This window comes from Phascolarctos cinereus, unplaced genomic scaffold (assembly GCF_003287225.1).
Source record: "Phascolarctos cinereus isolate Bilbo 61053 unplaced genomic scaffold, phaCin_HiC Scaffold_5;HRSCAF=322, whole genome shotgun sequence".
Lineage (NCBI taxonomy): Eukaryota > Metazoa > Chordata > Mammalia > Diprotodontia > Phascolarctidae > Phascolarctos > Phascolarctos cinereus.
The window spans coordinates 10,155,825-10,177,546 of record NW_027555958.1 but is presented as its reverse complement, the minus strand read 5'-3'; the positions used below and the strand labels follow the sequence as shown (position 1 = coordinate 10,177,546).

The following is a 21,722-nucleotide window of genomic DNA, read 5'->3' as shown; positions in this document are numbered from 1 at the left end:
GTCACAGGGTCATAGGGCTGAAGCTGGAGCTGCAAGGAGCTTTAAGGGTCACTGACACCTACCCATCTCAGTGGAACGGGGTACTGAATCATTCAATTATCTGTTAAATAAGGGGCGGACGAAGCGGCTATTGTTTACAACAGACCTAAAGTAAGCCCGAATAGGGTCAGTGCCCAGTGACGTCAAAGGCAAGGCCAGGAATGGAACCTCCACAAGCGTCCCCCCAGTGCGCAGACTCGACGCTTTGGGAAGGAGGGCCGCGGTGCCTTCTGGGAGGTGTAGTCTAGGTCAACGATTCCAAAGTGCGCGCAGCCTGGGACTTTTGGTTTCCGTACTCTACTTCCCAGAATGCTTTGCGGAGGGCCTCCGCAGCCCCTGGGCCTAGCACTCTAGGCTGTCAATATTGCCGCAGAGTGAAATGCATCATGGGAATGGTTCTTCTGCCTCTCAGTGTACCTCTGATCCGCTGATACAGGGAGGGGAAGGGAGTAAGAGCGGAAGCGCCGCGGCGGCTCTCCGTTCCCCGTTCCCTGCTGCCTGCTCCCTCGGAGCCATCAAGGTGAACGAGGGAGGAAAGGTATGATTGAGCACGCGCGGCACCAGCGCCTACGTCCCCTTCCCCTCCCCCTTCCTAGGAGCGTGTGCTGACGGTCCCAGAGAGTGAAGGCGGGACACCGCGCACGCGCTTTCCCAACTCCGCCCCCTAACCACACTTTACTGTGCGCACGCGCGGCCGGCTCCTGCCGTCTGAACCGCTAGTTGAGTGAGGGCGGGACGGCGTCAGTCGTGAGAGTGCGCACGCGCGACTCCGCAGCTCAAGCCCGTAGTCTTGGGTGGGTTGTCTGTGGTTTGGGGTTCTTGTTCACGCGTGTGAAAGGATGTGTGCGTACGTAGTTGTTGTGTGTAAGCTCCTGAGTATGTGCCAGTGCAAGCGAGCACGCAAAAGCCTGTTAGGGTGCATGTGAGTGTGTGTGCGTGCAAGTGAGAGTGCGTCCCCGTGGCCGACCCTCTCCCCCCTCAGCCTCAGCTCCCTCCGCTCTTCCCCCCAAACCCTTCAGAACCTCCCCCGTTCCAACATCCGAGTTGAACCCAGACCCAACCTGCCTCGTTAGCTTCTGCACCCCTCCCCCCCATCGTTTCCCCACCAGGTGCGCCCCGCCACAGGGTCCCCCGCAGCCACGGAGCTCATTGCTGCAGCCTCAAGCCCCATCCCCCTCCATCCTCCTCGAGTCACTTGTGGACTCTGGAATGAAACATGAAATACCCTGGCATTTTAAGCCCTTTACAGCCCAGGCCAAACCTGTCTTTCCTCCCTTAATACGGCTTACTCTCATCCAAGAGCACCACCACCCGACAGAAGCATTTATTAAGCCCTTTCTGTGGTAATTGCTGGGGACTTTTTAAAGAGGGGGAAGACAAAGGCTGCCTTCTTAGAACTCACAGCTTAACCAGGGAGACGACACATGTTCTGGAGGTCCAGTGATCCTTAGGGCCAATAGCCAAGGTGGTGATAATCCCATGAATCTATCAGTTTCCCGTGTTGAACCATATGATGGTGCCAGGAGCTTGTCTGGTCTGCACTAGCTGTGGCTGCTGAGCAGATAAGGGCTGCCACACCTGGCCAGGCTGTTGACTAGACTCGTCTCCACAAAGTTGCTCCCCTAGTTGATGACTGTGGAGGTTTGGGCTGGAAGGAGCTGCTGGTGTGTGGGATGCTGTGCTTCCTGGGCTCGTGGATTCCCTGTCTGTTTAGGTAATGTGGTTGCTAGTTGGTGGTCCTGCTGGCAGGCATTTCAGGCCCTGCTTGTCAAGGGATCCCCTCTGGGATGACTTCTGGCACTGGGCTGGCAGCAGGGCCAATGGTCTGGAAGGCACTAACCTTCCAGCTCAAGCACAGAATCATAAATGATGTGGTGGCGGTGGTTTGACCTGCCCTTTCACTCCAGTTACCCTGCTTTATTATTAATGTAAAAGAGGATTTGTGATAGATACTTTCCCTCAAAACACTCTTTTTTAAAACTTGATTTATCCTAGATTGATGGTCTCAATGATGAAACTGCCCCAAATCCAGATACCCACAGAAATCTCATTTCATTCACTTATACATATGTTGACTTTCCTCAATTTATCCTGAAAGGTTTCCTAAAAAAAAAAAAAGTTGACCCAGCACAGTGGTGCACACCTTAAATCCCTGCTGCTGGGGAGGCTGATGCTGACGAGTCACTTCAAGGGCTAAAACTATCAGGCATTTGGGGATGAGGGACCACCAGGCTGTCCAAGCAGGGGAGAACGGGCTCAGGCTGGCATCCAGCAAGTCAACACCAAGTATGAGACTGCACAGAGCAGTAGTTGGGTAAGGTCTGTGAGTGGTCATTGCGCTTCCACCCTGGGCAAGGGAAACCTGATCCCTATAACAAGAAAAAGTGGCACCACTTTGTGTGCTGCAGTTACCCAAAAATAACACTCGGAGATTTTCTAGGTATAAAGTGAAAGATTTATTACGTTCTGGCGAGAAGCGGGAGTCTGCTTCGTCCTGCAGTCCCAGCGAAGCAAGGTGAGGCACAAAGGTCAGAACAAAGGTTATATAGTCCTAATGCAGAGACACCCACCCCCCACTGGCTGTAAATTCCCATTGGACAGGAATTTCAGCCTTGCAATCTAAAACGCGAAAATCTGCCCCAGAAACAAGGAATCACATTATAATACTACCAATCCTGGCTATTTTATCCTTATTTAGCATTAGCCATTACCTAATACTAATGTACAGTACAGATCATGTGTTTTCTAGGAACTTGAAACTTGGGCCTATTCAGGCTAGCGTAACCAACCTTGAGTTTGTAACAGTCTACAAAACTGTTACACTCAGTCCATCTGAGAGATCTCACACTGTTTACATTGTCTCACTCAGTTTTGATCCAGCATTTCATAAAATCGTCATGTTTTACAAACAGGAATACCAAGAAGCCACATATAAAATGATTCAGACAGTGCTTTCCAAAAGTAGATTAGTTTAGTTTTTGGGGTTTTTTTTTTTGGCTAGGCAATAGGGTTAAGTGACTTGCCCAGGGTCACACAGCTAGTAAGTGTTATGTGTCTGAGGCCGGATTTGAACTCAGATTTTCCTCAATCCAGGGCCGGTGCTCTATCCACTGCACCACCTAGCTGCCCCAAAAGTAGATTAGTTTAAAAAAAAAAAAGAAAATCTATTTTTAAAAAGTTAAGTTTTTAAGTAATATATAGAAAATTGAGAATCTTCAACTTGCCTTTCCTTTGGTAGCAAATGTATATATCTACATAAGTGTGTGTATATTTCTGTCTGTCTCTCTCCCTCTCTCCCTCTCCCCCCGCCCCACTCTCTCCTAGTTCTCCTGTCTATCTGACCCATCCTTCTCTGTCTCCTTTAGGTCATGCCTGCTAACTGTGAATGTCCCTCAGGTTCTGTCTTGGGCCCTTTTCTCTTCACCTATATCCTATTTCACTTGGTGATCTCATGAATTCAATTATTTCTATGCTGATGATTCTTAAATCTAATTATCCAGACTTAACCTCTCTGTTGACCCCCAGGCTCACGTTTCCAACTGCCTATTTTTGAACTAGTGTAGATTTCTTAAACTCTGCACACCCAAACTGACTCCATTCTTTCTCCCTCAGACCTTTCCTGTTACTGTTAAGGGTACCTCCATCCCCCCATCTTCCTAGGTGCCCAGGCTTGGAACCTAAGTGTCATCCTCAGGCTCTTCACTCCCTCAGTCACATGTCCAAGGTATTGCCAAGGCCTGTCCATTTCACTTCTGCCTCATTTCTTGTGGATTTCACCTCCGCAGCATCTCTCCTATACACTCTCTTCTCTCCTTTGATATTTCTTTCTTTTTTTGTTGTTGTTTTTTCTCCTTGGATATTTCCACCACCCTAGTGCAAACCCTCATCACCTCATGCCTGGACTGTTACAGTAACTATTGTACGGGGTTGCCTGCCTCAGTCCATCCTGCACTCAGCCACTAACGTGATTTTCCTAAAGTACAGCTCTGATCATGTCACCCCTTACTTAATAACTGTGAGAAATAACTCTTTCAGACTCAGGAGGGATGAAGTTAAAAGCCTGGTTTATTACACAGTTGCATCCTTGGATGTCCTATGGACTAGGACACATTATACCAAAGCCAGAGTTCACTATTTATCTCTAATCCTGGCCACAAAGTGCCTCCTCTGTTTCCTCATTGGCTGAGTACTCCAGAGTGTACAACTTTCTGGCACGCCTGTTACACATCTACTGCTTGACACACTCTCCCTCTTTCTTCATACATCCCATGTTCAGAAAATGGTGTCTTAGCCCCTCCTGAAGGTGGAGAAGCTAATATTTATAAGCCCATTAAGCATGCACACTCTAAGCAAAGCATAACTTTTGTCCTACTTACTAACTTCTATCAGCAAAACAAGTTAAAACCAGCTGTATCCTATTTTACTCAGTCACTTTCCTAACTGTTTGCTCCAAATTTATGGGAACAAACATTTTCGTTGTATCTCTCATAATCTACCCCCGCCCCCACACACACTGTTTAGTCTTCTTCTGCCTTGTTACCTCCTGTGTTCTGCAGTTCAGCAACGCTGACTGCCCCACATACCTTAAATGTTCCTCCTCCTCATCCCTACGTCCTGGTGTCCCTGGCTTCCTTCAGGTCCTAGATGAAATCCCACCTTCTACAAGAAGCCTTTTCCAATCCCTCTTAATTTCAGTCTCTTCCCTCTGTTGGTTATTTCCAATTTATCCTGTCCAGAGCTCGTTTGTGTACAGTTGTTTACATGTTGTCTTCTTATCAGAGTAGGAAATTCTGGAGAGCAGGGACTGTCTTTTGCTTTTGTATGCACAGCGCCTGGCACATTGTAGGTGCTGAATAAATGTTCGTTGTCCAGCTGACTAAGAAATGCTTATTAATGTGTGTGGCCTAGGTATATACATAAGGCGCATGTATGTAAGCGTGTTTTAATGTGTGTGGATATCTTTGCATGTGTGAAGGTTCAGGTGGATATGTGTGTACATAGTTATGCACAATGTGTTTCTGATGTGTTTAGGCATATCTTCATGTGCCAGTAAGGATCTTGAGCCTGCCTGGGGCTTCCATTCTCTGGGGTCTTCCAGCTACAACCTCATTTCCTGCTTCCTTCCCTTGCTTCTTACTCATTTCCTTTCTACTACTTCGTGAGACTTTGCTGCTGGGGTAAGAAGGTATGTCTAATGACTTAGTCACCATTCAGTCTAAGACCCTCCGCCGTGCTCTCTGAGGGGCAGTTCTTTACCGGCTCTAGGGATGCTTCTGCTTGGCAAGCCCAGTTTTGTTAAGGCTGATAGACTTTCTGTGTTTCTTCTTTGTACCTCAAGAGGCTTCTGCCTCTTCTGTAGTGGACTCCAGCCTGTTCAGGGAAAATTCAGTTAGACATTTTTGTTCCCCTCTGACTCCTCTGTTCACTTTGTTTTCCAAGACCTCCATTGGTATGAGTAGAGAAGGCAAAAACCGTTATATATGCTTGAAAAGGATGTGCCTCTGATCACCAGGCCTGATCTCCTACACTGGCCTTGATAATGAAGAGTGGGGCCAGGGGCGGAGGTGCTTTTTTTAGCCAAGAAAATGAGACTTACAGGGTATTCTGAATCTTATTTTAAGGAGAAGGGTGTGATTAAAAGGAACTCTTTGCAAAGTTTGTATTTTAAAGTAAAGTTTACTTGTTAATTTAAAAAGAAACTAAGGTTAGTTAGGGTTTGCTTACTTGAGTTTGATAAATAAAAATGATGTCCTTTATTGTTAAGTTATTCATTAAATGGTCATCTTAGAAAGTTCCCCTGGGCACACACCCTGAACAAAATGTGCATGTGAGTGAGTGTGTGTGTGTGTGTGTGTGTGTGTGAGTGAGTGTGTGTGTGTGTGCATGTGAGTGAGTGTGAGTGTGTGTGTGTGTGTGCATGTGAGTGTGTGTGTGTGTGTGCATGTGAGTGAGTGTGTGTGTGTGTGTGTGTGTGTGTGTAAAAGAGAGAAAGAGAGAGAGGGAGAGAGAGAGAAATGATGATGCACTGCTGTGGCCAGAACATCCCTTTCCAGATGCCCACAGCCTCTTGGGGAGGGGCTGACCATTCCATTAGTCATAGGGTCTTGTTTCCCCTTCTGTGGGTGTCTTTTTTTCCCCTTAAATGTTCCTTGAATGAATGAAGTTCACCACCCGTTCCTTTGCACTCCCAGAGCTGCGGATGTCTCAAAAGGACCCGAGTTACACTGTATGACTGTGATTTCATGTCTCTTCCATTGCCTCTTTCCTGTCTGGCATGAGGGGGCCTGGGTAGTGTCCAGGAGTACGCTGGCCAGCTGGAGGTGGGGATCTGAGCCCCAAAGAGGAGCCTTGGCCAAAGTGATCCTGCTTTTGAGCCCCCAGGTCCCAGCTTTACTGTGGAAGGGGAAGAGGATGGGGAATGCTCCCAGGAGAAGGCTCTGGCCTGATGCTTTTCCCTGGAGCTCCAGGGCAGTGCCTGATGTGAAGGAAGAGGTCCTGGAAGGTCCAGCAGTTCCTGGTCATCCTGGCCGGACCAACAGGTCCTGAGCGAAGTCACGTTGGAAGAATAGCACAGAGGTCACAAGGATGGAGGACTTTGCCTGAGTACTTGGGGATGTAGGTGAGGATTTCCAAAGGATTGGCAGGGAGAAGGAAATCTTCCCAGTGTGGGGCCCAGGAAAACCTTGCCTTGGGAAAGGCAGGGGAGAGATGGGCAGTCGCAGCCACTGACCCCAGCTCTGCAGCACTGGCCCACCAGCCTTCTCTGGCAGGCCCCTTCACAGGTTGAAGAGCCCAGGGGAAGGTGAAAGGAGCAGGTGGTCAGTCCATGTGGACATTTTTCAGCAGTGTAAGATGGGTTCAGAAGGTGGGTGGAGGGATGATCTAAGGGGCAGCATTGATAATGCAGAAGAGCTTGGGTTGAGGGATCTCTGCTCCTCACAACTTCTTTCTCCTCTAGCTCAGCCCTCCCCCAGGCAGCAGTATGGAGGATAAGGAGGGAATGACTTCTGGTTTCCTCATAGCCACATTTCAGGTGAGTTCTTCTCTCCTCTCCTCTCTCTCCTCCCTTCTTCCCTTTCTGTCCTTCAGTCTAGTTCAGCAAACATCATTACATGCTTCCTGTGTGCCAGGCAACAAGACCCCAACGGTAAAAGTGAAGCTACCCTTCCCCAGGGACCTTACTTTCTATTGGTGGGTATGCATATTTGAAGGTAAGAGGCAAAGACTGCAAGAAAGAGACAGGAGAGAAGAGGGGAGGCAGGGAATAGAGGGCGTGAGGGAGGAAGATAAGAAGCAGAGTAAGAGAGACAGCGGCCTCCTGCCTTGGGTGCCCACTGTGACTCCACATTCTGCAGGGTTGTATTCTGCTTAGGAAGGCTGCTTAGACAAGCAGGAGAATGTGCAGAGGAGGCTGTCTAGAATGCAGAAGGGACTTGAGTTCTTGCCAAAGGAGTTGCCGCTAAATGGACTTGGGGTGATCGCGTTGGAGAAGATTGAAGGGTCACATGAGAGCTGGGCCAGTGCATTTGTTGGACATTCCTGAGGAAGAGGACTGGTTCTGCTTGGCCCCAGGAGCACCAGTGGGAGTGAAGAGGGGTCATCGAAGGAGGTGAATACATAGTCATGTGAGGACAGACTTCTTGGAAATGATTGCTGTCAGAAAGAAGAGATGCCTCAGCATCCTGGGGGGCTTCCACCCGGGGCTGAATGACCACTTATCAGGGATGCCCCGTCCTGTGCTGCCATCTCTGTCTGTGCTGGACCAGATGCCTCTGGGGTCCCTACCAGCCCTGGTCTTCTAACTGTCCGAAGGACCACTTCCTAAAGTAGCAATAAGCATTAGTGGGAAAAACAGATTCACAGAGAACTTGGCCCTAACCCCAGTTCAACCAAGTCATCCTGACAGTGTTTATGGATGAAACAAGAATGAGGACAAACAACAGCGTGGGAACCTCTGTCTGGAGGTCTGTGACAACCTTGTTTTACCTTCAGTGACAATGAATCCCCATTTCTCAGCTGTCCAATGAAGAGAGAGAAGAGACCCTGAAAAATAAGTCATCGAAAGAGACCAGGCATGGGGAGAGGGGTCAGTGTCTGAGGCTGCCCAGTTCTGAGAGCACTGAAGGATGGATTTCCGAATTCTAAGAAAGAACATTTTCTTGCTCCTTGGAAAAGATGATGGGTGTTGTTACTTCTTTAAAAATAAAAAAGTCTGTCAAAAAAGATTTCATTAACTACTGATCCCGGGATTTATTTTCCTATCTCTACAAAATCTTCATGAGTAAAAACCCCTGCGCCTAGTGGGGGCACCCTTGATGAAAGTAGGAGGAAGGAACAGACAGTATTTTGCAAACAGCTTTCCACTAGATATCACAACTCCACAGAAGATAGAAATTTAAGTGAAAGGGGCAGGAGACACGAGGGCCCTCTAGTTTAAACCGCTGACTATAAACAAGTATTCGATTTACTGAACAAAATCCAATATTCAGAGCTCTCTCCAAGCATCAAAGAAGATCGTGCCCTGAGGGAAAGCCAGGGGCCATCGATGCTTAAAAATATCATCAAGAACTCTGAGCTTGGGATATTGTCTCCTGAACGAGTTGGTCAGTAATGGAGAGGGACCTCTCGAGTGTATCTAAGGAGAGATTAATATTTGGACTGTGCTTGCCAATGTTAGCATTGTGTGTTCAGTGATCAAATGGAGGCTGATTCTCTCTTGTGGTTTGGGGCTCTCAGAGTGAAGGGCATGGTTTTCTGGGGGGTTCCTTTTGGAAAGGATTGTTGGGGTGACGTGGATAATCAAATGTGTACTAGCTACTGAGAGGCCCACCACAAGTGGGAAAGCAGTAACTTAGAAAGCGTGGTCCCTGGCTGAGCACAAATGTGTTTCATTCAGGAATCTGTGACGTTCAAGGATGTGTCTGTGGACTTCACGCGGGAGGAGTGGAGACGCCTGGATCCTGCCCAGAGGGCCCTGTACAGGGCCGTGATGTGGGACACCTACGAGAACCTGGTGTCTGTGGGTAAGCAAAACAGTTGTGTCCATGCACTTTCTTTGTGTCCATGTGGTTTTGTCAGTGGAGGCGCGTTTCGGTAGGCATGCCCAGTGTCTGGAGCTCATCTTCCTCTCTTAGTATAGAGTGGATTGATTTTCCCTCTGAGCCAATTCAGATCTTGACCAATACATTCTCCCTGAAGATCGTATGGGCTCTACCCCATGTGCTGGGACTGTCTTTTTTCTCTTGTGATATATATTGTGGGATTGCCGGTGGAGCTCTGGGGCAGTCCGCCTGTCTTGCCACCACATGGACACAAAGAAAGAAAACAGGCATGCAAAAAGTAACATGAGATCATTTGGGGGAAGAGGCACAATCAACGTGGGGACCTCCCAGGGAAGCTTGGCATTGAAGGGGCTTCGCAATTTCCTAAGGGTAGTCCAGGTCCAGTGGAGTTCACTGCTGGGACTGAGGAAGCCAGGTTGAGGTGGGACTCTCTGAGGATGGTCTGGGTCTCCTCTTTGAGGGTAACATTGTTCTGGTTGCATCAAACTTTTGAAAACTTGAGAGCCTTATGTAAAGGATCTAGGAGCACGCAAAGGAGGAAAGACCATGTGGAGAAAGAACAGCTGTTGCCTAGATTGCAAGGTGCCTGTGGATGAAGAGACCCTAGGACTTGTCTCTCAGCATATCTGAGACAGTGCAGGTGGGCGAGAAATGGGATCTAGAGTTGGGACCCTGCTCTATCGGGAGACAAAACCGAGTGCTTCAGACCAGCCCCTGGTCATCCTCCATGCTCTGCTTTTCCTTGAGTAATTACATGCTGATCGCCGTCTGTCCTTGTGTGCAGGGATTCCCGTTTCCAGGCTGGATGTGACCTCTCTGTGGGAGAAGCAGGAAGCAGCGTGGAGTCCTGCAGGCAGAGGCCCCAGAGGGTCTAGTCTAGGTGAGTGAATAGCAGGCAGATTTTGATTTTGATTTTGATTTTACATACAAAGAATTGAAAAAGAATTACCTGTGTGATCCCACATCTCTATGCTGCTTATTTCTTTTCAAAATCATGTAATAAATTTAACTCATCGGTTACAAAATTTTCCTCTACAAAGAACTGAAAAAGAATTACCTATGTGATCCCACATCTCTATGCTGCTTATTTCTTTTCAAAATCATGTAATAAATTTAACTCATCGATTACAAAATTTTCCTCTGTGTCTGTCTCTCTTCCTGACCATCCCTGGTTCTTGTCATTCCATTTAGAAAAATGCTACAGTGACTCTCCTTTTCTATTTTGAGGGGTGTCACTCATATCACTCTTCTTTCCAAATAACCCAGGCATTGAAAAAGCCCTTTATAACAAATAAGCATGGTCGAGCAAAGCAAACCCACACATTGGCCACATCTGAAGATGGAGGTCTCGAGACCCACGGCACTAGAGCCCCCCACCTGCCAGGTGGTGGATGGCTTCATCATCATAGAGTTGTGTCATGACATCGATTGAGTTCTTTCAGATCCATTTTTCTTTACAGTATTAATAGTTATTGAATAATTGTTCTGGTTCTGCTTATTTCATGCTGCGTCAGTCCATACAGGTCTTCCCAAGTTTCTCTGAATTCATCCTTTCGTTATTTCTTGTATCTCTATAGTCCATTAAAATAACCTACCATAATTTGTTTCACCATACCCCATGGATGTGTGTGCCCTTGGTTTCCAATTCTTTGACAGAACAAAAAATGCTTATATACATATCTTTGTATATATGAGCCCTTCCCTCCGTCTTTGATCTCTCTGAGATGTCTAGTTGATTGATGGTATTCTTAAGTCAGAAAGCATGTCTACTCTAGTGACTTTGTGAATATAATTACTGTCACTTTCCACAATTGTTGGACTACTTTATAGTCCCACGAACAGTGCATTAATGTCCCTCTTAAACCTCGGAATTATTTTACTTTGCAGAACTAATTATTTAGAAGTATTTTTTTCATGTGGTTATCTTATCTTTTGACCATTTCTTTTTTGGGGAATGGTTGTTGTTGTCATTCATTTCAATTAGTTTGTCATATAACATCTCAGAATTTTATCAGAGAAACTTGATGCAAAGATTTTTTTCCCCAGCTGTTTCCCTTCTAATTTTAACTGCGTCGATTTGTGCAAATCCTTTTCATTTTTATGCAATCAAAAATTGCCTATTTTATCTTCATTTTTCCTGTCCTCTGTTTGGTCATCAACTCTTCATCTGTCCATAGTTTTGGAAAGTATCTCCTTCCTTCCTCCTCCAATTTGCTCACAGCAGTGTGAACTTTTATGTCTCTGTGTGAGACAGTTGCTGATCTAAACCTAATTTCTGCCAGACTACTTTTCAGTGTTCCCAGAATTTTTGTAGAATAATGACTTTTTGTGTGTGTGTGTAAGGCAGTTGGGGTTAAGTGACTTGCTCAGGGTCACACAGCTAGTGAGTGTTATGTATCTGAGGCCAGATTTGAACTCAGGTCCTCCTGACTCCAGGGCCAGGGCTCTATCCACTGCACTACCTAGCTGCCCCTAATAATGACTTCTTAGTCCACTAGTTGGTGTTAGGGTTTTCTGAATGCTGTGTTACTGTGTTTATTTGTTTCTCTATGTTGTATACCTAATCTGTTCCACTGATTGACATTTTTGTTTTTTGCCGATGTACCAAATAATTTTGATCATTACTACTTTTTAATGTAATTACTTTGTAATTACCACTTTTTTTGTTGTTATTTCCTTTAAGATTCTTGATTTTTTGTTCCTCCAGATAGAATTTTATCATTTACTTCTGGCTCTACATTGTAGTCCTTTGGTGGTTTGATTGGTATGTCATTAAATAAGTAGATTTATTCAAGGAATATTGTCCTTTTATTTTTGATATTAGCAGTGTCCAAACATGAGTTATTAATATGTCCAAAATTATTTGCCTATATTTCTCTAAAGAATGTTTTGTAAATGTGTTCATGTAGTTCCTATATATGTCTTGGTGGATAGAATCCCAAATATTTACACTTTCTCTGGTTATATTGAATGTAATTTCTCTAAATGTTCAGAATATGTGGATTTATTATGTATTCTGCTATTTTACTGAAGTAATTGTTTCATTTGGTTTTTTAGTTGAATCTCTAAGCATGTCTAAATAGATCGACATATCTGTAAAAGTCAATAATTTTGCTTCCTCTTTGCTTATGTTTATTCCCTCAACTTTTTTTTCTTGTCTTATTGCTATAATGAACATTTCTAGTAATGATAGTGGTAATGAAATTTCTTGCTTTACCCCTGGTCTTCCTGGAAAGATCTCTAGTGTTTCTCTAATAAATATTATGATGTTTCTTTGTTTTAGATAGATACTGTTTACCATTTTAAGGAAAAGATCACATGATCCTGCTCTTTTTTTTTAAGATTTTTTTTTTCCCCAAATGGGTGTTGTATTTTGTTAGTAGCCTTTTTGGCATCTGTTATTAGAATCGTAACTTTTAAAAGTTGTTTTTGTTATTAATTTGGCCAGTTATGTTAATAGTTTTCCTAAAATATTGAACTGGTCTGTCATTCCTAGTATAAATCCCACCTAGTCGTAGTGTATACTCTTTTTAACATGTTGCTACAGCTCTTTTGCTAATATTTAATATTTTTGTGTCAATATTCATTAGGGACACTAGTCTGTAATGTGCTCTGGTTTTTTCCTCCTTGGTTTAGGTATCAAAAGCATATTGGTATCATAGAAGTGTGTTTCCACATAAAGTTTATGTAATGGAACCAATTATTTTTTGAATGTTTGATAGAATTCACTTGTAAATTCATCTGGCCTAGTTTTTTCTTTGGAAGTTCACTTATAACTTATTCAATTTCTTTTTTCTGAAAATGAGTTATTTAAATTCTCTATTTCTTGTTCTGTTAAATTCTATAAATTCTTTATTTTCTGTTGATTATTATCTGTTTCACTTAAGTTATCTATTTTGTTGGCAAAAAATTGATCAAGATATTGTTGTTGTTCAGTCACTCAGTCACGTCTGACTCCTTGTGATGCCGTGGACCACAACGCGCCAGGCCCTTCTATCCTCCACTATCTATTGAGTCTGTGCAGATACATGTTTGTTGTTTCCATGACACTATCTGTCTGTCTCATCCTCTGCCATCCCCTTCTCCTTTTGCCTTCAGTCTTCTCCAACATCGGGTCTTTTCCAGTGAGTCCCATCTTCTCATTATGTGGCCAGAGTATTTCAGCTTCAGTATTTGACTTTCCAGTGAATAGTTTATGGTTTCCAATTATTGCCTTTTTTCCCATTTGTTGTAAATTTCCCTTTTTATCCTTTTTGATTTCTTTAGTGATTTATTTTCTTCCTTAGACATACCTACTGAATTCCCTTTTCTTTCCTATGAACATAAAGACCCAGCAGCTCCCCCTCCAGGTTCCTTGTTATCTTATTTAACTCCCTCTATGACTTTTGAAGACATTAAGGCTCTAAAGGGACATTGGAATCTTTACTGTCTAGTAGAATATAAGCATTTCTTTATCATCTAGCCCCTTCCTTTAGCTCAAATGCATTTACCTTTCTATATGTCTCTTGACTCATGTGATTAAATTTCATAGTATCAATTCAGTTCTGATCTTTTCATCAGGAATACTTAAAAATCTTCTATTTTATTAAAGGTCCCATTTTTTTCCCCTGTTGGAGTTTATTCAGTTTTGCAAGGTGATAAGTTATTGTTATTTGTAAGCCTATACCTTTTGGCTTTTGAAATATTGTATTCTAAAATTTCCCCCTCATTATAGTGATAGTTACCAAATCTTATATGGTACTGACTGTGGTTCATTGCTACATGAATGAACTCTTACTTTTGGCTACTTAACGGTATTTTTTCTTTGACGAAGCTCTGGACTGTGGCCAGAATGTTCCTCGGAGTTTGCATTTTGCAGTTTCCTTCAGGCAGTGATGAGTGTATTTTCTACTTTCACTTTGCCTTCGGGGCAGTTATCATTTGTAATTTCTTAATATATAGTATCTGGGTTGTTTTTTGTTGTTGTTGTTTTTGTTTTTTGTCACTGTTTTTAGGTAGCCAGATGATTCTTGTATTATCTCTTCAGGAATACAATTTAAAACAATTTAAACTACCAAAGCTTGACATTTGGTACACCTTGTATATGATTTTAATTAGTTTCTTCTTTTGTGCTTATTTTTTAGTTTTATATTTCTTCCCCTAATTTCTTCCCTATAAAAATTTTTAATAGAAAAAATATGCCAGTTCTCCATAATGAAGATAAGTGTCTCACTTTAGAAATGTCACAGAATCATAAAAGTTAAGAGCTGGATGGGCCTTGGTGGACATCTGATACATCCTGTACCTGGTAGCTGCGCTCAGAGGAGAATCACTGCTCCCAGAGGCATCCCTTTCCTCTTTTGGGAAGCTCTAATCATTAAGACATTTCCCCTCCAGTCAGGCCTAAGTTTATCTCTTTGCAGCTTCTGCCCACTGCTCCCTGTTCTTCTCTTTGGGTCTGTCCCCCATGAGTCTTCTTTGAGAGACAGCATGATGAGCAGAGAATTGTCCTTGGAATCAGGAAAACCACTGCCTCTGACTCATACTGGTTAGGTGACTCTGAACAGATGGATTAACCTCTGCGTGCAGCAGGTGTCTCTGTGGCAGTGAAGGAGATTCTTCATGAGGAACTCTGTAGTCTGACCAGGGAAGTTCATTAACCTTTTGTCTTCTGGACTCCAGTCCTTCCTGAGGATAGCTTCGGAGAGTCTTTATTGCCTGTATGCCACCACATTCTTTCCTTTACTTATGTTGAGCTTCCTAACATCCCTGCATCTTTTAAAGATAACCAGTTTTCTAGCCATATCTTCCCTACTTTGTAACTGTGGAATGAATTTCTTTACCAAAATGTAGGACTTGATATCAAATTATCTCTTTTACATTTTTTAGGAGTTTCAACCTATTGATTTAGTCTGTTGAGATCTCTGTGAAGCCTTATTCTGATATATATATTGTTAGCTCATTTCCACATTTCATTAGATTATCATGTGCCTTTATTCAGGTCATTTATTAAATACATTGTTGGATTTTTAAAAAATAATTCCTTATTGTTTTTTCATGGCTATACATAATTTGTAATAGATTTGGTTTTTCTTGCCTCCTCAAAGGGTAGGGGACAGGGTGAGGAAATTCAAAGCTGAAAATAAAACTGAATTTTTAAAATGAAAACTGAAATAAAAAATAATTCCCTATTTCATTAAGAAATGAAGTTAATCTCTTAACATTTAGTATATGATATTTAGGGTTTCATCACATTTTAATTTTCATAACAAGTCAGATTGCTGTTATTTGGTATGCCATGCCTTTCTTCTTGGCTGTTTTAAAAAATTAATTTGTCAATTATAGAAGATTGGCAACAATGGATCTATGTGAATTTGTAATTGTAGATTGGCAATCAATAAATTCTATATTTAATCTCTTTTTTTCTTCAAGGTTTTTGGTAATTTAAAATATGTATAAAATATATATACACATATATACATATATACATACATATATAAATATACACACAAACACACACATATATAAATACAAATACACACACGGGGGCACACTTTCCTGAAATATATTGGTTCATTTCTTTTGATTTTCCCAATTTGGGGAAAGCCTAGTAATTCATTAGATTTCTTCAATTGCTTATGGTCTTCTAAATCTGTCACTTTTATCTATATAGATTCTAAGTTGAGTATATTTTCACTTGAGTGATATTTCACTGCTAACTTTCCACCTTCCTGTGTGGCTTTCCACTCTTTAGTTATGCAGAAAATAATTTGGCTTTCCATTAAATGTTTTTAGCGACATCTATAATTGTTTGAATGCCCTAGAATGTAACTTATTAGTCCTGCAGCTAAGTACTCTTTTGCTCTCTTTTTATCTATATTTGGCTTCGGTTCAGACAGTCGTTGTTCTACCTGGTTCAAACTGAACATCATTGTCCTTATTGGAAGAGACAAAAACTAGAACTTGCTCTAAAGAAGATTCCTTGCTCTTAGTACAGAATCAATGGCTAGTGATTTTTTTAAATTTTTTTTTTCAGATTCCCTTGGTAACAAGATCAAATTTAAAACAAGGAACTCAAAGCTGATGCAGAATATTTGCATGAAAGCCTCATCCAAGAAAAGGCCACCAAAGGACGCTGCCTGGCATTGCAAGATGGACAAAGCCAGGGAATATGATGTTGATTTAGAAAAACCAAAGGGTGACCTAGAGAAACGCTCCAGACAAGGAACAATCACTCCCAGAGCATCTTTTAATAAAAGAAGTAGACCTCAGAGTAATACATTTGGGAGAAGATTGACCTTTGGGTCAGACTTTGTTGCACTCTGGAGAGGAACAGTGGGGAAAAGTTTCTGTAAATATAAGATGCTTGGAAAGGGCTTCAAAGATTTTCCTGCCCTAATTACTTATAATACATTCTCCTTAGAGAAGAATTGTTCTAAGTATATGAAATGCAAGAAACCCTTTAGGTACCACTCAGACCTAATTAAATTTCATAGAATACATGCTGGAGAGAAGCAACATAAGTACAATAAATGTGGCAAAGCCATTGGCAGAAGATCAAATTTTATTGGCCATCAGAATAGAGACAAACTTGAGTGTAAGCGATATGAGAAAGCCTTCAGCTACAAGGGAAGCTTGACTAAATATAAAGGAGCTCATATTAGAGAGAAACCTTTTGAATGTAATGAATTTGGAAAAGCCTTCAGTGAGAAGGGATATATTGCTCATCAGGGAATTCATACCAGAGAGAAATCCTTTGATTGTAACAAATGTGGGAAAGCCTTCAGTAAGAGGGGATGCTTTAATAGACATCAGAGGATTCATACTGGAGAGAAATGCTTTAGATGTAATGAGTGTGGAAAAGCTTTCAGTGAGAGTGGACACTTTATTATTCATAAAAGAATTCATACTAGAGAGAAGCCTTTTGAATGTAAAGCTTGTGGGAAAGCTTTTAATGTTAAGGAAAGCCTTTATAGGCATCAGAGAATTCACACTGGAGAGAAACCTTTTGAATGTGATGAATGTGGGAAATGCTTCAACCACAGGGAAAGCCTTATTAATCACCAGAAAACTCATACTAGAGAGAAACTCTTTGCATGTAATGAGTGTGGAAAAGCCTTCAGTGACAGTCAAATACTCAAAAGTCACCACGGCATTCATACTGGAGAGAAACCCTTTGAATGTAATGAGTGTGGGAAAGCCTTCAGTGAAAGGGGTCGCCTTAATAGACATCAGAGGATTCATACTGGAGAGAAACCCTTTGAATGTAATGAATGTGGGAAAGCCTTCAGTGAGAGCGGACATTTTATTATCCATCAGAGAATTCATACTGGAGAGAAGCCATTTGAATGTAATGAATGTGGGAAGGCCTTCACTGAGAGGGGAAGCCTTAACAGACATCAGAGAATTCATACTGGAGAGAAACCCTTTGAATGTAATGAATGTGGGAAAGGCTTCAACCGGAGGGAAAACCTTATAAGTCATCAGAGAACTCATACGAGAGAGAAACCCTTTGCTTGTAATGAGTGTGGGAAAACCTTCAGCCAGAGGGGAAACCTTACTACCCATCAGAGAACTCATACTGGAGAGAAACCCTTTGCTTGTAATGAATGTGGGCAAGCCTGTAGTCAGAGAGCAAGCCTTATTTATCATCATAGGAGTCATACCGGAGAAAAACCCTTTGACTGTAATGAATGTGGGAAGGCCTTCAGTGAAAGGGGAAACCTCATCGCACATCAGAGGACTCATACTGGTGAGAAACCCTTTGAATGTAATGAATGTGGAAAAGACTTTAGTCGGAGGGAAAACCTCATTAGTCATCAGAGAACTCACACTGGAGAGAAACCTTTTGAATGTAACGAATGTGGCAAAGCTTTTAGACAGAAGGGAAGCCTTATTACCCATCAGAGGATTCATACTGGAGAGAAACCCTTTAATTGTAATGAATGTGGGAAAGCCTTTAGTGTGAGGGGAAACCTTATTGCACATCAGAGAACTCATACTGGAGAAAAACCCTTTACATGTAGTGAATGTGGGAAAGCCTTCAGTGGGAGGGGATACTTTATTACACACCAGAGAACTCATACTGGTGAGAAACCCTTTTCATGTAGTGAATGTGGGAAAGCTTTCGGTGAGCGAGGAAGCCTCAATAGACATCAAAGGATTCATACTGGAGAGAAAACCTTTGCATGTAATGAATGTGGGAAAGCCTTTAGCCAAAGGGCCAGCCTTATTATCCATCATAGAACTCATACTGGAGAGAAACCTTTTCCATGTAGTGATTGTGGGAAAGCCTTCAGGCGGAGGAGAAATCTTATTACACATCAGAGAAGTCATACTGGAGATAAACCCTTTGTTTGTAATGAATGTGGGAAAGCCTTCAATGAGAGGGGACACTTTATTACCCATCAGAGAACTCATACTGGGGAAAAACCCTTTGAATGTAATGAGTGTGGGAAAACCTTCAGTGAGAAGGGAAGCCTTAATAGACATCAGAGAACTCATACTGGAGAGAAACCCTTTGCATGTAAAGAATGTGGGAAAGCCTTCAGTGGGAGAGCAAACCTTATTAGGCACGAGAGAACTCATACTGGAGAGAAACCATTTGCATGTAATGAGTGTGGAAAGGCCTTCAGTGGGAGGGCAAACCTTGTTAGACATCAGAGAAGTCACACTGGAGAGAAACCTTTTGCATGTAATGAATGTGGCATAGCTTTCAGTAGGAGGGCAAACCTTATTGCCCATCAGAGAATTCATGCTGCTGAACGACCCTTTGAACATAGAGACCACGGAAAAGCTTTCATTAAGAGGGAGATACCCCAAAATTGCCAGAGAATTAAAACTGTACAGAAATCCTTTGCTTGTAATGAATGTAAGAAAGCCTTCAGAGAGAAGAAGCATCTCATTACACATCAAAAAAATCATACTGGAGTGAAGCATTTTGATTATAATACATACAAAGAATAGTTTTTAATGGTTTAGTGTCAGCCTTGCAGAAGGTCTCCAGTGCAATGTTACAAGAGTCTGTTCTTGACTCGAGCTGCACAACATTTGTGTCCATGACTTTGAGAAAGGCTTAGATGGCATGCTTATCACATCTGCAGGTGATACAAAGGTGAGAGGAAGAGCTGACACACCAGATCAGAGTTAGGATCCAGAAGGATATTGACAGGCTGGAATACTGGCATGAATCTAGTAAAATGAAATTCAGGAGGGACAAATGTAAGTCTCATACTGGGGTACAAAATTAGTTTCACAAATATAAGATAGTGAGGCATGGTTAGATAGCAGTTGTGAAAAAATGTCTTATAGTTGTAGTGGCCTGCAAGCTCAACATGAGTCAGCAGTGTGATGTAGAAGACAAAAAATCTAATGCAATCTTAGGCTACATTAAGTGAAACAGATTCTAGGAATTAGGGAGCTGATAGTGACACTACTTTGCCCTTTTCTAACATCATCTGAATACTGTTTAATTCCGAGCAGCAGATCACAAGGTTGCCATTGATAGGGTGGAAGAGAATATTTAGAGAAAGGCAGCTAGGATGATGAAGGGCCTTAGGTCCATATCCTGAGAAATGGACTTAGAGGAACTGGACATGTTTACCCTGGTAAAGAGAAAACAGAAACATGATTCTGTCTTCAGGTATTTGAAAAGCTGTCATGTGAGAGAGGATCAGACTGGTTCTGCTTGGCCCTCTAAGGCAGACCCAGAAGCAATGTGTGGATGTTAAGCTGCCTGGGGAGGTGGTGAGGTCCTCCTCCTCCTTGGAGGTCTTCGACCAAAAGCTGGATGACTGTTTCTTGGGTATTTTCTTGCAATGATTTCTGTCTGTGTTTGGGACTGGGCTGGATGGCCACTGAAGGCCATCTCAACTCTCAAATTCTCTGATTCTGTGAACTGACGTCACAAAGAAAGGGCTGTGCGATAGTCAATGTCCATTGATTGGGGCGGGGGAAGGGAAGAGTAGATTGTAGTACATGAATATAATGGAATAATTCTGCCCTGTAAAAAAGGATGGTATATGAGGAATTAAAAGAAATAGGCGGAAAATTATTTGAACTGATTCAGAGCAAAGTAAGCAGGACCAGCAATATACACAGCAATGTAAATGAAAAGAAGAAATAACCAAAACTGAATCCTGTTTACTTCTAATGACTCAGGACATGGAAAAAATATACCTCTTTCACGTTCAGAAGGCGGGAAGGGATGACTAGAAATGTGTAATATTGCATATACTGTTGGACTTTCTTGATATATTGGTTAATTTTGTGGAACTGATTTTCCCATCTTTTTTTATCCTCTGTTAAAATATGTGGCTTTCTGTGGGAGGGGGTAGAAATGTATTTGAGAATGAAAGCAATGTAAAACAAAATAGAATAATTGATATGTTGAATTTTCTTTAAAAATGAATTCAATGAACAGGTTGTTCTAGGCCATGGGTTCCCATCCTCAGGTATACATATCCTCAGGAAATAGGAGAAGCTTATGAAGGGGATATAGGGAATATCTTAATCTATTTACATTCCAAAAATAGTGGTTAGTTTAAAAATACACATATCTTTATTTTTCTATCTAATCTATCAATGTTGTGAATTATAGAGAGAATGGCAGGGAGCCCAGGGTGGGATGGAAAGAGGAAGGGCTGTTATAGTACAGTGGCATTGAAGTTACGTAGAAATGAATCCCTCTGGGCTGTATATTGACATGGAAAACCACAAGATAAGATTATTCATGTTGTGTCTTATTTTTTATTAATTTTGTTAAATGTTTTCCCATTACATTTCACTCTGTTTTGGGCTCACCTGGGGGTGTTGTGCTCTAGGCAGTTTATGGACCAGCAGGGAGTTTGATACCTCTCTCCTCATACTTTTGAAAAGAGGTGAAGGAATAACTCCTCTGACAAAACCGAATGACAGATGTTGGAATAGAAAACCCTTTGAACTAGAAAAAATTAGTGACAAAACCTAGCAAAGGGTGAACTAATTGATCACAGCAATGACCAAATTGCTTTCTAATCAAAGAAGTTCCAAAATGTTCACAACTCAGGGAAGCACATCCCGTTCTTACTAAATGTGTGTCCACTGTTTTCCTTCTGTTTTCAAAAACTTATCTCTGTGGATCAGGATTCTCAGTCCTGTTCTCAATCAACTCCAAAGAAAGAAACAAACTAGAGGCTTTCTAACCCTGATCTTAATATGGAGGTCTGTCTTTCTTTCTTTCTTTCTTTCTTTCTTTCTTTCTTTCTTTCTTTCTTTCTTTCTTTCTTTCTTTTCTTTCTCTCTCTCTCTCTTTCTTTCTATTTTCAATTCATGGAACAAAACAAGCATTTCTGTAACAGTACAATAAAAGATGATTGCACGTAAAACTGCAATTCTACCGTGTACAACTAGCTATTCCCTTAAAATATACAACAAAGCTATCATGTAAATTTCTTTTTTTTCTCCCTCATCTGCCCCGCTCTGGAGATGGCTACCATCACACACAAATAGGGTGTATGTGTGTGTGTGTGTGTGTGTGTGTGTGTACACACATATATATGTAAAATTATTCTATACATCTGTTTAGCAGTTCTTTCTCTGGATGCAGATAGCATCTCTTTCAAAAACCACACAAAGGATAAGACTTGGTTAAAATGAAATGAT

General features: G+C 42.1%; 1 protein-coding gene across 2 annotated transcripts; it reads left to right on the top strand.

The window, feature by feature from the left end:
- The first annotated feature begins 398 nt into the window (after positions 1-398).
- LOC144454150 (uncharacterized) lies at positions 399-20,805 on the top strand. Of its 2 annotated transcripts, XM_078154619.1 has the most exons (6): positions 399-577; positions 6,421-6,658; positions 6,998-7,072; positions 8,936-9,062; positions 9,886-9,981; positions 16,117-20,805. In XM_078154619.1, exons 3-6 carry the CDS (start codon positions 7,022-7,024, stop codon positions 19,044-19,046), a joined length of 3,204 nt encoding a protein of 1,067 aa, XP_078010745.1. In that variant the 5' UTR covers positions 399-577; positions 6,421-6,658; positions 6,998-7,021; the 3' UTR covers positions 19,047-20,805. The 2 variants fall into 2 exon arrangements, with proteins under 2 accessions (XP_078010745.1, XP_078010744.1); XM_078154618.1 differs by lacking the exon at positions 399-577 and having other exon boundaries at positions 5,970-6,658.
- Positions 20,806-21,722: the final 917 nt, after the last annotated feature.

Coding starts and splice junctions, on each gene's coding strand:
- LOC144454150 (XM_078154619.1), top strand. CDS start 7,022: ATGGAGGATAAGGAGGGAATGACTTCTGGTTTCCTCATAGCCACATTT. Junction 7,073..8,935: donor TCCTCATAGCCACATTTCAG/GTGAGTTCTTCT, acceptor TGTTTCATTCAG/GAATCTGTGACGTTCAAGGA. Junction 9,982..16,116: donor CCCCAGAGGGTCTAGTCTAG/GTGAGTGAATAG, acceptor TTTTTTTTTCAG/ATTCCCTTGGTAACAAGATC.